Source organism: Eriocheir sinensis, unplaced genomic scaffold (assembly GCF_024679095.1).
Source record: "Eriocheir sinensis breed Jianghai 21 unplaced genomic scaffold, ASM2467909v1 Scaffold1794, whole genome shotgun sequence".
Lineage (NCBI taxonomy): Eukaryota > Metazoa > Arthropoda > Malacostraca > Decapoda > Varunidae > Eriocheir > Eriocheir sinensis.
Window position 1 is genome coordinate 1 of NW_026111177.1, and position 17,421 is coordinate 17,421.

The 17,421-nt window shown below is 44.7% G+C and overlaps 1 protein-coding gene across 1 annotated transcript; it reads right to left on the reverse strand.

The window, feature by feature from the left end:
- Positions 1-3,290: 3,290 nt before the first annotated feature.
- LOC126990593 (uncharacterized) lies at positions 3,291-9,978 on the reverse strand. The gene is made up of 2 exons (XM_050849277.1): positions 9,030-9,978; positions 3,291-5,577 (listed from the first exon to the last, which is right to left on the reverse strand). Exon 2 carries the CDS (start codon positions 5,002-5,004, stop codon positions 3,877-3,879), a length of 1,128 nt encoding a protein of 375 aa, XP_050705234.1. The 5' UTR covers positions 5,005-5,577; positions 9,030-9,978; the 3' UTR covers positions 3,291-3,876.
- Positions 9,979-17,421: the final 7,443 nt, after the last annotated feature.

Consider the following 17,421-nt stretch of genomic DNA (forward strand, 5'->3'; position numbering starts at 1 on the left):
TAAGGGTTCTTAGCTTTAACGCTCGAAGCTTAAGAAATAAGATCGATGAATTGCAGTGCCTAACTAAAACAGAAGACTTTGATGTAATTGCCGTAACTGAAACATTTATTGACACCGCTAATATTGACTTAATTTCTGAATATAATATAGATAACTTTATATCTTTCAATAAAGACCGAGTTAATCGTAGAGGTGGAGGAGTGGCTCTTTACGTCAAAAGTAGCATGCAGCCCGTTGATAAAACACCAAAGGACAGTAATGCAGAACACGTGAGCGTGAATACAAATCAGTCTAAACTCAACATATCCGTCACTTACAGGCCTCCAGGCCAATCACGCGAGGGTGATGAAATAATGTATAGCGTTTTGCAAAGAACTCTCCGAAACAGTGATAATTTGATTTTGGGCGATTTTAATCTACCGTATATAGACTGGCAGACACTCACGGGATCCGAGGGGGAATCGCACAGGATGTTAGACTTCGTTGAAAATAACTGCCTTAGCCAAATGGTTAGTGAACCAACGCGCGATAATAATATTTTTGATCTTGTATTAGTAACCCAAGAGAACTTAGTTGACATCGTTAGCGTTGGCGAACACCTCGGATCATGCGATCATAGACTGGTGCGTCTCGACATAAGAGCTCAAACAAGGATTGCAGAGAATAAGGTATTGGTTCCCAATTTTAAAAGAGCGGATTTTGAAAGAATAAGACAGTCAGTAACACACTTTCAATTAGTATCCAACATCGACGTCGAAGAATCTTGCCAAGACTTTAAGGGGAGCGTCTGGGGGGGTATTTTTGATGAATATTTTTAATTCCTCGAAATTCACTTTATGGGCTCATCATACCAGGGATACAATGGGGTGTCACGTGGCGAGGTTAGTTTTTTAAAATTTAAATCCTCGCGCGGTCTGGCGGCCCTTTAAATATCTGGTAGTGTTGCCATACAGAGCGCTTTACGCGCCAAAATATGCATACATGAATCAGTGCTTTTATGTCCGTAATTTTTGCAATAGAGGATATTTTTTTACACAGGGTTAGAGTTACATTGACATTCATTACCAATACATTGTCATCGGAGAGCAGAATCGATGGGCGATCGATAAATTTAGTTTTCCTTCGTTTTCTCAAAACAGGGTCACACGCGCATTTATTTGATATTTCTAAGTTATTTATGGACCTAGCACAAACATAAAGATAGCGTTGGAAAGAGAAAAAAATTAGCTATAAATGCTAGTGATCAGAATCTGGATAAACATCATCAAAATTTTTATATAAATTTTCTAAGTTTAAACTTTGAAGAAACAAAACAAAAAAAGAAAAAAGAAAATGGAAAAGTAATCTCTAGGAATACACTTATTTTGTATGCCCGTTCCAGTGGTGTTTTTATTTTTGAGCTATCTAAACTCTAAATATGCTTTTTTTTCAATTTCAAAATTTTGAAATTTTTGAAAAAAATTCATAATTTTTTTTTTTCAACAAATCTTCACCAAAACTGTACATGAGGTTCCTACTCAAGGTACACATCACCTGTGAGAAAATGGTGATCCTCTGATAATATCTTAGAACATGGCAGACGCTCGATAACTAACTGAACAAAATAAATCCGTGCAATCTTGTGACAAGCGCCGAAAATGTAAAAATCCTCCGTGGTTTAATAATGAAATCGAACTTGCTCTCCAAAAGAGGAACTTGTTATATAGGCAAAAGGAAACCGATAACTCTACCGAAAATAGTACACGGTACTACGAGGCAAGATGACAAGTCAAAAGTTTGATCAAACAGGCGAAACGGAGGTACGAAGTAAACTTTGCGGTAAATTGCAAGTCAAATCCTAAAAGTTTTTTTTAGATATGTAAAGAACAAAAAAGAGATTCGAAGTGGGATTGGGCCATTAACAGATAATTCGGGCAATATCGTGACAGACAGCCAACGCATAGCGAACACGTTAAATTCTTATTTCGCCTCGGTTTTTAATAGTAATTCTACCGATACTGTTGTTGTTCCTAACACTATTGAAAATCCCAGTCATACCCTCCCTGACTTTGAAATCAGTACAGATCGCTGCAGTCACTTAAAACTAACAAAAGTCCAGGACCCTAAAATATATCCAAAATTACGTAAAGAAATATCAAGAGAAATACTCAGACCTTTAACAATGCTGTTTAACATGTCTTAGCACCATAGTATCGTTCCTAGTGATTGGAAAATGGCTACCGTAACACCCATTTTCAAAAAAGGCGACCGGAAATTGCCGGATAATTACAGGCCAATCAGCTTAACTTCAATTATTGGTAAATTATTTGAGACAATTATTCGAGATAAAGTAGTTAACTACCTAGAGTGTAATTCGCTAATCCTGGACTCGCAACATGGTTTCCGTAACAACAGATCTTGTTTGTCGAATCTATTAACGTTCTATAACGAGCTTTTTGGCAGTCTATGATGTTTCTAAATCACTTGATATTATTTATTTGGACTTCCAGAAGGCGTTTGATAAAGTCCCATACTACAAGTTGCATCATAAAATCAAGGAAATAGGTATCGGGGGTAAACTTCACGAATGGATCAAGCACTGGCTAAGCAATAGAAAGCAAAGAGCTGTAATAAATGGGGTGACCTCTGAGTGGATGCCAGTCACTAGTGGTGTCCCCCAAGGCTCTGTCCTGGGACCCGTTCTCTTCGTCATTTACATCAACGACATTGACCTTGGTCTCAATAATTTCATTAGTAAATTTTCGGACGGCACGAAAATCGGCAGTGCGGTACTTACGGAATGTGACAGGCGGAGCCTACAACAAGATTTGCGTAAAATATCAGATTGGTCAGTAAAATGGGAAATGCCTTTTAATATAAACAAGTGCCAGATTCTGCAGGTTGGATCTAGAAATATAAAGAAGGACTATGAAATGTGCGGCGTTAAAGTTAAAGGCGTTCACTCGGTCAAAGATCTTGGCGTCACAGTCGCGTCTAACCTCAAGTTTTCCCAGCAGTGCAACGAGTCCGTTAAAAAAGCAAAAAGGATGATGGGTTTGATTAAGATAAATTTTTCATTCAAGAATAAAGATGTTATACGGTAACGGCGGCCGGTCTTGGTTGCGTGTAGCTCAGACAGGGTCTTGAGGGGACGAACAAGGCGTGAAGGGAAACACTCGCTGCTTTAGGTGAATATATTCTTAACCTAAGTACAGGGGCGTTGGAGAGAGCCGATACAGTAGGTCTGTATGAGTCGGGCTCTCAGGAAGGAGTGAAGATTAGAGACTTGGAAAATAATGAAGTTACAACTGGTCACGTACGTCAAGGTGACCTGTAAGTTGACGAAATGCTTGTTACACATACCGAGACGCTCGTCCGATAAACACTGACAGATGACATTCCTACAAACGGTGGCGTGATCTATCTGCCGTGGGTTTTTTCCATTGATACCTGCATTCCTAATTCGTGGTGACATTTAATAATAATAATACATTGATATAACTACAACTACTATAACACTGCTCGGTCACCTACCAGTGATCGCGACCTCGCGATTTCCAAAAAATCTAACTAGTAGTTTACCATACATAGTGTGATCTCGTTGAGCAGACTGCTTATGGCACAATTACAGTAAAACAATGGCTATACAAGAACATTGTGTAGTAATGACATAAATAATGAGAGGTAAAACCAGCGTGGGTGATATAAGTCATAAAATCTCTCAAAGGATAAACATAAGGACACATGTATATATAGTTATCAACTGGCATAGTTATAGACTTTGAAATGCTCATCTAGCTCCCCCCAAAATAGGTGGGAAACACAGTACAATGTCAAGATACAGGAGCAGGAGAATGACACTTTTCTTTCATTGTTTTCCTGCGTGAGAAAAAAAAACTACCTTGCCTGTGACTTCCTTGCATCCTGTCGCCTCGTCTGAACAATCAAATAATCGTGCAGGACAGAGTTCCTTCTAAGAAGGTAGCACACGACGACGAGACTGACGAACATCAGAACCATTGGCACAAAAAATCCAGGGTACAAGTAGGTGAGGTGCAAGTATTCAGGCAGCGTTTCCTCCTGGGTTTCTGCAAACTCTGTTTCGTTTGCAAAAGACAATGAATTAAAGGAATTAGTCACACAAGAGATGCTGGAGAAGTGAATGTTATCGAAAGACCGCAGAGGAAACACTCGATGGGAAATATTGGCAGTGAAAACCAAACGGATCCGTGAAGGATACGTTGTTATGTTAGTGGAGCGGATATAGCATGCTTCCGCTATGGCATAGTGACCAATTACCTGTTGATAAGTGGTACCCTCCGGGCAGATTACTGATACATAGAAGGACTGAGGAAAGTAGAAATAATGTAAACCATGAAAGTTCTTATGGAAAACAGGTGTTGGGGGTAGTTGCTTGTAAGGGCACAGGGAAAGAGCGTCAGACGCGTTCACCCTGGTGAGGGCGATCTCACACACTCCTCCCCGAACAGGTAGGAAGGCAAAAAGAGATGCCGAGCAATAGAATCGCTTGAAGACCATCTCCTTGCAATATTTCAAGAGTGAGTAGCTTCCCGTTGAATAAAGAGCGAAATCCTTTGCAAGTAAGACAAGAGACGGGGTCGTGTCCAGGGTTAACACACTGTCCTTAGCGGAGAAGGGGAATGTAACAGTTTCATGTGCCTCAAACACATCTGCCGTCTGGAACGGAACATGAATAATTATGGCATCGGGCGTGAGGCTGGACTCAATCAAAGGGTAAAAATATTGACTCATGTCTGGGTTGTACAATGGCTTGAGACTATAATTTTGATACTCGATATGGATAGTCGTTCTCAAATCGTGTAGAGGAAACAAGGCAGGTGGGACTCTACCGTGCGCCGCATCTACCATGTTGCTAATAACCTGCTGATTCGCCGTTGTGACAGATTCAATGACGTTGTCCAGTACATGCAAGGCCTGATCTAGAAGGAGAAACTGATTTACCTGGTCTATCTGCTTGACAACTATTTTGACAATTTCTGCCATCTTATTCGTTTACTCTAGCAGTTCCTCAATGTGAGTATGCAATCGCGCAAGTTTTTTACAATTGGCGTTGATTACTCTGCGATTCTGGGCAGCAAAGGAAAGTACGCGATTGTAGTGATCCCGCAAATCGCGCACGTCCTCGTCGGTTGCCGTACCGAATAGGAACTTTGAGGCGGACCCCACGATGTTGAGCAGCCCCCTCTTTACCCGAGAGTGAACTGAGTGAAAGCTATAGTCCTTGTCTACGTCATCAACTTTTTCCCGTAAGAACAGAATCCTATCCTCCAGTAGTTGAAAAAGATCCAGAGAGTTAGTACTAGAAGGTGCCTTTGACTCCCTAGTCCTGGTTGCCCGTATGGCGTCTGCCATGCCGAGTAGTTTTTCTGAGACTATCCTGACTGTGTCTGTGGTGTTGGTCAAGGAAGTATATGGGTATTTCACGAGGAGCACATCTTCTATGAGGAAGACCTCTCCTATGTGTGCCGTGAGGGCGCCAGGCTTCAGGTGGATGGGTGTTGTTGCAAGTAGGGAGCCGAGGTACAACAAGATGATCAGAAAACGCAGCATCATGATCTGAAAGTGGTGGGAATGAAGTTTTTAAACTCGTGGTCTCAAGTTATAGCTATGGGTGGGGGTATTATCTTGTTGAACATTTGACCCCGAAGGGGAATTTACAATGTCAAGGTCCAAGGGTGAGGAAATTACTTTCAGACGATCACTGTGAACTTCTAGACTGACTCCACTATTTGGTTCAAGAACCTCGAACCTATTTCCCCTGATATTCCGAACAACTCGGTAAGGACCCACAAATTTAGCCCCCAGTTTTGAACTCCTTTCCGCTTGCTTAATCATTACTGTGTCACCCTCTTTTATTTCCACCGGGACGGCCCTTTTGTGTTGGTTTGACATCATTTCAGCCTTTGTAGCTTTTAACTTACTCCTCACCTCTGAGTGTATTTTAGAAAAAAATATGCATCTGCTGTTGCGCGTACTTATCAATGTTATAGAAAGGTTGGTGTGGTTTTGTTAGGAGGTCGTACGGAAGACGTTTTTCCACCCCATATAGGATGTAGTAGGGAGATTTTCCCGTAGAATCGTTTACAGACGTATTTATGGAAGCGGCTATTTGTGATAGCCAATCTTCCCAGTTATCGTGGAGATCGTTCACGATAGGTCTGAGGACCTGTAAGATTTTCCGATTTGCCCTCTCCGCCAACCCATTAGCAGCTGGGTGGTAAGCTGTGATGAAGGATTGCTTTATGTTAAACTGAGTGCATATTTCGTCCAATACCGTGTTTCTAAACTCGGTACCATTGTCACTCAAAAGAATTCGAGGAGACGAATGGGGACACAACACGTGAGTCACGAGGGCATGTGCCACGCGTGTGGCTGTCTTGTCCTTGAGAGGCGCTAGAACTAGGAACCTAGAGAACTGGTCGACGCACACTAATAAGTAGCGCGAACCATGTTGGCTCTGGGGGAGCTGTAATAAGTCTATATTTACAACATCCCATGGCGCCTCTGGTACTGGGTATTGCAACATAGGTGCTGGCCCTTTCACGGACCCCTTGTGCTTAGCACAAACGACGCATTGTGCGACATATTTTTCTACATCAACCCGTAATGTGGGCCAGTAGTATTTCTGTCTGGTGACAGACAGTGTCTTGTCCCTTCCTGGGTGACCCGCAATGGGTGTGTCATGGACCAGCTTAAGCGTCACGGGGACGTATTGGTTTGGGAGTTGTTCTATAGGTACTGGTTTGGTTGGCCATGACCTACAAAGGAGGTTGTCCTCTGATAGGAAAAATTGTGAAAAGGGAACTGGCAATTCTGGAAGGTTTGTTTCGTCTCCCGACTCTAGGGCGTAAATTACCCTCTTCCACACTGGGTGTTCTCGCTGAGCAGTGTGTAGCTCAGGTGAAGTGAAGTTGTGGATGACCTCTGAGTTGGTAATCGCACCTATTGGAATATTTCGTGATAAGGCATCTGCGACCACATTTGTTTTCCTGGTGATATATTTTATTTCCTGATTGTATGCTTGGATCGTTAAGAACCATCTTGCCAGACGACCGAGTAGGTTTTTTCCCTTAAAAAGATCAGTGATGGCCGCGTGGTCCGTGTACACCACAATTTTGTACCCCATCACTATGTCTCGAAAATGCTTCAAAGCCCATACAATTGCAAGCGCCTCTAAGTGGGTAACAGAATAGTTCTTTTCCGGAGCGGTTAGTACTCGACTGGCAAACGCTATTACATGCTTTTTGCCGGACTTATCTGTTTGCATAAGAGCGGCTCCTAGTCCACTGGCCGAAGCGTCGGTACAAAGCTGAAAGGGGTCCTTGAAATCTGGAAAGACAAGGACCGGTGACTGTGTGAGCGCTTTCTTTAAATCCTCAAAGCTCGTTTGTTGAGCTGGGAGCCACTGAAATGGTACGTCTTTCTTTAATAGGTGGGTTAGGGGACTCGCGCGTGCTGCGAAGTCCTTTATAAAAGGCCTGTAGTAACCTGCGACTCCCAAGAAAGACCGTACATTGTCTGTAGACGTTGGTTGAGGGAACTCGGCAATAGCTTTTATTTTGTCGTCCACTGTGTGGATGCCGAATTCGTCCACGACATGCCCCAAGAACTTGATCCGAGGCTTTAAAAATTCACATTTGGTGATTTTGAGCTTTAATCCGACCTCTTGAAGTCTGTGTAGGACTGCTTTTAGTGTTTCCATGTGCGCATGCACGTTTTTACTCGCTATGATGATGTCGTCTAAATACACATAGACAGAGTTGCCCAGCAAGTCCCCAAAAATACTATTCATTGTCCTTTGGAAGGTCAAGGGAGCTCCTTTGAGCCCGAACGGCATCCTCGTCCACTCATAGTGGCCATGAGGCGTGCTGAAAGCCGTTATTTCACGGGACTCGGGGGCCATAGGCAGTTGCCAGTAGCCACTGACCAGGTCTAGACTCGTAAAGACTTTATTTCCTCTACCGAGACACATCAGAAGATCTCTCAGAACGGGAAGAGGGAAATGGTCATCCACGGTCGCGTTGTTTACGCGCCGGAAATCTATCACAGGACGGTAAGAACCGTCTTTCTTTGGAACCAGAAACAAGGGCGAATTCCACGGTGAGTTTGATTCCTTGATGACACCTTGTTCTAACATATCAGATATAAGCTGCTGCACTACTTCTCTTTGACTGTGGGGGAGTTTGTATGCATTTATATATACAGGATTGGTATTGGGTTTTAACTTAATGTGGTGTTCAGCACACTGCGTAACTCCTAGCGGCTCGCCTGGGAGAGCTAGCGCCCCCCTATATTGTTCCAGCACCTGGACTAAGGTAGGCTTAATTTCTGAATAGTGTGCAACTTTTAGGAACGCCTCTAAATTTGCTGTCTTGCTTGTGAGTATCCTGACACGCCGAGGTTATGCCTGAGACTTGGGCTGAAGGGTATTCAGCGGGTTCCGAGGCTACATTTTTCCCATAAACTAGACACTGGCATAATCTAGCACCGTGTTTTAAGGATACAGGGGATCCTGACGTGTTTATTACCAATGCCTCTGCTATGCCTCCCTCCTTGACTGTCACGAGAGTTACCTCCACCGTCACCCGGTGTATGTGTGGTGCGCATTCAATGCACACGTCACTGAACGTCGGGGCGTGAGGGATTCTTATTCTAATAATTTTTGAAGCACGATCCGGGACCATTTGAGGTCATTTTACCACTGCCGTTACCGTCCGCCACAAGTCTGTAACGTTTTCGTGTGTTTTGACCGTAAGAGGTGACACTTGGGGGGTGGTAGACCCTGAGTCTGTGGTGGATTGGTCATTTTCCCCTTCTGAGGGCGGGACTACTGGTGACATAGGCGACGGATTTACCATCCCCTATATGCGTCGTCCTTGATACACGATCGCGTTGCTTTCAGGGTTTATGGTTATGTACAGGTCTTTCATGGCGTTTATTCCTAAGATCCCATCTACAGGTAAATCAAACCTGCTAGATACATAAAAGAAATCTCGAAAGGGACATACCTTTTCATGTAGGCTGACTGTTAGTGTTACTCGCCCTAGGATTCCCAATGTGGTGCCTGTCACGCCTAGCACATTCAGGTCTTTCTCTTGGAGCGGCCTATTTCCCCCTCTCGCCTGTCGTGTCAGTGACCTGTAAGCGGAGTCTGAGATTACGTTGACTGTCGCACCTGTGTCTACCGCTAAGGTGAGTGAAGTTTTGCCCACCTTGCAAGGGAGGGCAATTATGCTTGTCCGTCCCAAGGCGGCAATGACTGAGTCAAGTTGCTCCCAATTATTATCGTCCTTATGGGATACTTGGATGTATGCCTTGTGGCTGTCACGGAGTCATGCCTTTTTATTTTGAGAAGTGGAGGGGTTTGTTTTACTGTCTGCCGGGGATTTGTTCTTCTGTTCCTCCCTGGCCTTTTGTATTGCATAACAACTGTCTGTATCATGAAAACAATTCCCGTGGACATGGCAAAAGGCAGTCTTCCGCTGATGGTTTGGCCTAGGGTTCCTGTGTGATGAGTGATGGCTGCCTCTGTATCCCCCTGATTTCCTATCAGATCCCTGTGTAGAGTGTGCTGAGTCCCTACGTTTCGAGTAGCATGTACTCTCGGAATGTCCTGACTGTTTGCAAAACCTACAGGTGAGAGATGCCTTACTTTGTGCCTGCAATGCGGCGGCTGCTGCTAGTGGCTGATTGTGAGTGTGTTCTTGAACCTTGACTTCTAACTCTGAGACGAAGTCAACCAACTTCCCGCCTGGTTTGAAGGTCAAGGGAAGGGCAGAACGGCGGTTCTTTTCTGAAATATGAAATAAATAAAAAAACAACTCCAAGAAGGTCTTCACCTGCTGTTTTTGCATACTGCCCTGTGGCATCCATTGTGCGTCCTCTAGACTTTTGACACAGTCAACTGCCAGCTGATTTGCCTCAGTCATGGCGTCCCAAATCGGCTTTGTTGAGGAATTCTTTTGGAGGGAATCTACCGTGTGGGCCATCTGTCTAACGATGCTTGGTTTACTACCTCCCAAAAAATTCTTAATGAAGTTCTTCTTAAAGATCTCGTAGTTTACTCTAATGTCCCCCGATGCGAACGCCGAGGACTGCATCAAATTCAATGCCCGAGAGCCTGGTAGTAACCGGGACCGAATGAACGCAATTTTGTCATGATCTTCCGTAATGGAGGAATTTACGATGGCAGACTCACATAGATCTAGGAACTGTCTCGCCGAATAGTCTGACTCACTGCCGGCAAACTGTCTGATACTGGTGTGAGTTGGAATGACCCGAATCGGTGGAGGTTGCAAGTGAGAGGTGCCCCCGGCAGGAGGAGGTGGAGGAGGTGGATGCTCGGTAGGCATGTTCGAGATTGGTTGAGTGGGTTGTAAGTATCCTGACGAACTCGGTGGTGAATGATCCCTGCGTTCTGGAATTGATGAATAATGAGTGCCTGAACGTAATATTACATTATTAAATTCATCGGTGTTTGTATCGTGTTCCACTTCCTCTTCTCCTGAGGTTTGTGTCAACTGCTTAAAGGTGTCGCCGAACTTAGCGAGTGTCCTTTTGTTCATAACTTGATGTAACTCAGCGATAATATATTATCATAGTTTATTAGCTGTAAATATTTACGGAACGCGTCTGAATTAATATTTGCACAGTACCCCTAAAAACAAGAGGAGATTGTTATAAATAGTCTGTTAGACGTAATAGAATGTTAAAGTTAGTAACTATTAGATGGTTTAGAATGAATAAGCTTTGGAAGGAAATGGTAAGTAATAAGTGAGTTTACCTTGAAAGGGCGGTTTTCTTCCGAGCGGCGAAAAGAAAACGGAGTGTAGGTTAAACTAAAGGAAGTTGAATTGCGTGAGGAAGAGACTGTAACTGCTACAATACAACCGATAATGATCAATATCGTATGCGAATGATCGTTTACTCTCACAATTATGGATGACTAACAGTGTTAGATACAAAAAATTAACAGAAACATGCGTTCTTATTGAATGAAATCGCAATTAGGTTAATCAGCACTTCTGAAAAAATAGTATAAAGGAACAATACCGGGAGTTTCAGAGGAACTGGAGAACTGGCGACGAAGCAGGTTCGTCGGCCTTAAGGTTACCAAGATCCTGGAGTCGTGTAGAGCCCCCGGGATGTCGGCTGTTGTGCGTTGATTGTTGAATGAAAGTTGCTTGGGTGCTGATGGCGTCCCTCTGGCCTGCGGGACGAGATGGCGGCGCCAGGAACTCCTTGTTCTTCGTATTTTGAGTGTTATGGAGCAGCGTTAGTAGATTTGGCGGCCTGGGTATGTAACCTCTTGTGTAGGCGCCTGAAGTGGTAATTGCTTGTAGTCACCGGCAGATGTTTGAGTTTGCCCTGTTGATTGTTGCCGGAAGAGGTGTGGGCGATGCTCCTGGCAATGGCAGTGTTGCCGTTGTGGTGCGGCGGTGTTGCCGTTGTGTGGCTGCCGCGGGCGTGACTCCTTCCCTTGTCTTGTGTAACGCCTTTTCCCTGTTCGGTGAATTCTTGTGGCTTGTAGCGCTGTAGAACAAGAAGAGGTAGCGACGGCGTGGGCACGTGGGGTACCGCTGCCAAAAATAATGTAACGGCGGCCGGTCTTGGTTGCGTGTAGCTCAGACAGGATCTTGAGGGGACGAACAAGGCGTGAAGGGAAACACTCGCTGCTTTAGGTGAATATATTCTTAACCTAAGTACAGGGGCGTTGGAGAGAGCCGATACAGTAGGTCTGTATGAGTCGGGCTCTCAGGAAGGAGTGAAGATTAGAGACTTGGAAAATAATGAAGTTACAACTGGTCACGTACGTCAAGGTGACCTGTAAGTTGACGAAATGCTTGTTACACATACCGAGACGCTCGTCCGATAAACACTGACAGATGTCATTCCTACAAACGGTGGCGTGATCTATCTGCCGTGGGGTTTTTTCATTGATACCTGCATTCCTAATTCGTGGTGACATTTAATAATAATAATACATTGATATAACTACAACTACTATAACAATACTACCTTTGTATAATAGTTTCGTCAGACCTCATTTGGAGTATGCCGTGCAGTTTTGGTCTCCCCACCATGCGAAAGACATTACTAAATTATAAGGTGTTCAGCGTAGAGCAACCAAGATGATTCCTTCATCACAAAACAAACCATACGAGGAAAGGCTGTCACACCTAAAGCTGTTTTCTCTTGAAAAACGCCGCCTAAGAGGAAAACTGATCGAGTGCTTTAAAATACTTAACGGTTTTACCAGCGTGAATCCGACCAAGCTGTTTGTGATGGATGATTCGAAGCGAACGAGAAATAATGGCGCTAAACTAAAATGTAGTCAAGTTCATTCAGATTGTAAAAAATTCTTCTTCACTGATGCTGTCGTTCGAGATTGGAACAGATTACCACAATCAGTGGTGCAGTGTTACTCCATCGATTGCATCGTTTAAGAATAATCTTGACTGCTATCTCCTCCATCTAAATTTGGTAAGTCGGAGAATAGATTTGGCACGATTCCTGGCTGAAATATAAAAGTCAAAGTTAGCGGGGGTTCGAAGGCTCTAGAACCTTTTGTGAGCTGCCTCTCTATCTTTAATAGCACGAGAACAAGCATGATTAAACCACAAGGATTTTGAGCATGAGCAGTAGAGAAAGAACGTGGAATGTATGCCGCCATTCCAGAGACAATCACCTCTGTGAAGCGCTGGGCACAAACAGAGGATTCTCTCTCCTGGAATCAGTAATCATTCCACGGGAAATCGGAAAAGTACATCCTCAGGTCGTCCCACCGAGCTGTAGCAGAATGCCAGCAGCATCGCCTCTTCGGTGAGTCCAGAGGATGTACAGGAGCGATAGGAAAGGATACAGAAATAAGGTTATGATCGGAGCAGCCCAACGGAGAGAAAAGTTTGACAGAGTAAGCAGAAGGATAAGAGGTAAGGAAGAGGTCTAGAATGTTGGGCCTGTCTCCAAGACGGTCGGGAATACGAGTAGAGTGCTGAACCATCTGCTCTAGGTCGTTAAGAAGAGCAAAGTTGTAGGCTCGTTCACCAGGATGGTCAGTGAAAGAGGATGAAAGCCAAAGCTGGTGGTGAACATTGAAATCTCCTAGGATGGAGATTTCAGCAAAGGGAGAGTGAGTCAAGATGTGCTCCACTTTAGAATTCAAATAGTCAAAGAATTTTACATAGTTGGTAGAGTTAGGTAAGAGATAGTTGTGCCGCGGCCGTGTTGCTTGTAGCTTTTCGGGGCGGTTCGTGGGTGTGGCCTCCGTGGGCGGGTACCCGAGGCAGGGACTCCTTCTGCTGCGGAACTGGTGGCTTGCAGTGAGCTCGTAGCCCGATGAATGGAGTTGGCCTGTAGATAGCTTGTAGCTGTGTGTTGGTTTGTAGCGGGCGGGGCGGCCCGTAGCTGTGGCCCCCCGTCGTCGGCCGCGGAGGCCTGTTGCCGGCTTGCTCGTGACTCCTTCCTTCTACGCCTGTCCCCGGATTTTTCGGTGAGTTCTTGTGGCTTGTAGCTGTAGAACCGAAAAGGTAGCGATGGCTATGGCACGTTGGGACACTCGGCTGCCGCCAATAATGTAACGGTGTAAGGCTTGGTTGCGAGGAGCGGTGGGCGTGAGGGAAACACTTGCTGCCTTAGGTGAAATGTATTGTTAACCTAAAAGTACAGCGCGCGTTAGAGAGAGAGCCGAGACAATAGGTCTGTATCGGTCAAGCTCTCAGGAAGGAGTGCCGAATTTGAGGTTGGAAAATAATGAAGTTACAATTGGTCACGTACGTCAAAGTGACCCCTAAGCTTGATGAAATGCTTCGTATACATACTGAGAACGAACGGACGATAAACACTGACGGATGACATTCCTACAAAGATGGCGTGATCTCTCTCTGAAGTGTTTTTTTTCCACTATACCTGCACTCCTAATCCATGGTAATATGTAATGATAATAATAATACACTGATATAATTACAACTACTATAACAGGCAGTTTAAAGTAGGGGGGGGGGGGTAATTCTAATGTTTATATCTTTGCACAGAATTATGTTATCTCTATACATTTAGGCAATGGGACACCATCGGTTTGTTTATAGCTTCCAAAAACCCATATGGACGGAGCGTTGAAAATTTAAAGTACCGCGCAGGTCGTAAAATTATCCAAAATTGCCATATCTCCATAACTATTAGTGCTACAGAGTTGTAATTAGGCTCAAAATGTTCCTAGTGCCCATATTTATATTCACGCGCACAGTTACATTTTGTGAAACCTTGCAGGCCTGATGCTGATTCTGCTATGATGGCGGAACGCAAATAAATTACTTTGTCAAGACAGATATCCTCAATGTTCAACAGTCGTTGAGGGCATAAATCAAAGTGATTTCGGGAATGGCCCCCTCTTAGCACACTAGCTTTCACCCCAATAGTGTATGTGTCTGTGGAAATGTCCCTGTTCAAAATAACACCTAGAATGTTCCTGGCATCACCTCTGCCACGGTTCACCAAGGGCACAGGAACTGCCACATTGTCTCCCACTTCACCACTTTTGAAATCGACTTTACTTCTTTTCACCATTCTCTCTGCTTGAGATAGCTGGCCTGAACACACCGCTTTCCGAGCTCTTTTTATGCTCTCAACATGCACAGTCAGATCTTTATCAGTTTCTGTCGCAGAAGGAGGAGCTGATTCAGATGAAGTAAAGGCGGTGTCAGTTGAAGAGGGACCAGTTTCAGCCGAAGAGGAGACAGTAGGGGCGGGTTCAGCCGAAGAGGAGGCAGTAGGGGCGGGTTCAGCCGAAGACGAGGCAGTAGGGGCGGGTTCAACTGAAGTGAGGCCAGTGTCAGTCGAAGGGGCAAGAGATTTAGCTGATGCCAAATCAAGTCTGGCCAGATCGTGTTCAGATTCCAAGTTGTCCAGGATTTCTCGTGGCAGTGAGGATGTTGTAAGTCCCACTCGAGCCTCATTCCCAAAAAGGGCTGAGTATGGTGACCGTTTTATTCCAGCATGGTGGGATGAGTTTTTCTGGAACTGAACAAACTTGATTCCAGCGACCCAGTCTTGACTGTTGTTATCAGCGAGCCAGGTCACTAACATGTCCTTGATGTCCCCATTTGCTCGCTCGACGGACACTTGACTTTGGGGGTATCTTGGCACAGGAACTGCCACATTGTCTCCCACTTCACCACTTTTGAAATCGACTTTACTTCTTTTCACCATTCTCTCTGCTTGAGATAGCTGGCCTGAACACACCGCTTTCCGAGCTCTTTTTATGCTCTCAACATGCACAGTCAGATCTTTATCAGTTTCTGTCGCAGAAGGAGGAGCTGATTCAGATGAAGTAAAGGCGGTGTCAGTTGAAGAGGGACCAGTTTCAGCCGAAGAGGAGACAGTAGGGGCGGGTTCAGCCGAAGAGGAGGCAGTAGGGGCGGGTTCAGCCGAAGACGAGGCAGTAGGGGCGGGTTCAACTGAAGTGAGGCCAGTGTCAGTCGAAGGGGCAAGAGATTTAGCTGATGCCAAATCAAGTCTGGCCAGATCGTGTTCAGATTCCAAGTTGTCCAGGATTTCTCGTGGCAGTGAGGATGTTGTAAGTCCCACTCGAGCCTCATTCCCAAAAAGGGCTGAGTATGGTGACCGTTTTATTCCAGCATGGTGGGATGAGTTTTTTTCTGGAACTGAACAAACTTGATTCCAGCGACCCAGTCTTGACTGTTGTTATCAGCGAGCCAGGTCACTAACATGTCCTTGATGTCCCCATTTGCTCGCTCGACGGACACTTGACTTTGGGGGTATCTTGGCTTGCCATGGACCATCCTTAGTGCTGGCCAAAACTCCTTCAGTTCACAAATTACATTTGCTGTGAACTCTGTTCCATTATCGCTTTGCAAAATGGCAGGAGCTCCAAACAAAAGAAAAATGTCCAAAAGCTGGCTAGCGACTTCTATTGGGCGTTTGCTTTTGATGGCACGCAACACACAAAATTTGGTAAGGTGATCCTGGTAGACCATGATCCACCTGTACCCATTGTAACTCAGCGACTGCATGTCGACTAAATCGACCTGACCACGACAGGAAAAGTCTTTGGTCAGAATGGGGCGAACGACGACGCCTGTCGTTTTGGGCCTAACTCTCTTTTTCTGGCACTGAGTGCAAAGTGACTTGAATAGTTCAATGGTTTGTGCACTGATGTTTGCATATTTCTTCTTTACCTCCTTCAGCATCCGGTCCCGACCTCCATGCCCGGTAGCGATGTGTGAACTTCTGACGATGTCAAACATTTCTTCGATTGGCACGTAGTACAGTGGGGGTTCTTCCACATGGTCTCTTTTCTTGATAAGCTTTTCGACTTGCCCACCCCTCAGAACTTCATACCTGAAACAACATGAAACAAAAGTGCACCATTATTTTAATTGCACCATAAACACAGAGATAAAGAAATAGGTGGCATGCATTCCACACACACACACGCACACACATACACACACACATACACGTACGCACGCACATGCACACACACGAAAGAGAGAGAGAGAGAGAGAGAGAGAGAGAGAGAGAGAGAGAGAGAGAGAGAGAGAGAGAGAGAGAGAGAGAGAGAGAGAGAGAGAGAGAGAGAGAGAGAGAGAGAGAGAGAGAGAGAGAGAGAGAGAGAGAGAGAGACAGGAAGAGAAAGAGAGACCAACAACAACCAAACAACCATGAAAACTGAACAACCAGTACTATCCTCCACTACCACTACTATCCTCCACTACTGCCAACACTATCGCTATTGAGGTTGAGTTGTGAAAAGGCAACAACAAACAGTCCCTGGCTTGAGTCCTTGCCCACTTCCGTACCCACGCTTTCATATCTGTTAATGGTGAGCTGTATGCTGTAACCTAATTCACCATATTGCTACGCTTATAACAACGTACTGAAAAATTGGGGGTATCTTGGCTTGCCATGGACCATCCTTAGTGCTGGCCAAAACTCCAAAACCCCTACTGTACGCTGAAATTAATGTTTAAGACACATTAAGGGAAGTTACTGTTAAGTTAAGTTGACCTGCTTCACACCCGACAAAGAGAGAGAGAGAGAGAGAGAGAGAGAGAGAGAGAGAGAGAGAGAGAGAGAGAGAGAGAGAGCACTGGATCGATAATCAGACATTAAAAAAAATGTTATGTTACTTCCTCAGGATATGGTAATCATGTTGAGTTTTGGACGCTTGCGACACAGCTGCATTTTTCACTTCTTCAAGCAGTTTTGAGTATTCCTCCTTGTTAAAAAAGCTGTAGCATTTTCCTGCATTTTTGATCTTCAGAAGTTCCTCTTTGAAACGATCTTCAATACTGCTTGGGGTTGCCATCTCGACTCTATCAACAGCTTTGCTCTGCCTGACAGTTCCCAGATGTACTAAACTCTGTTGTTTTTTTCAGT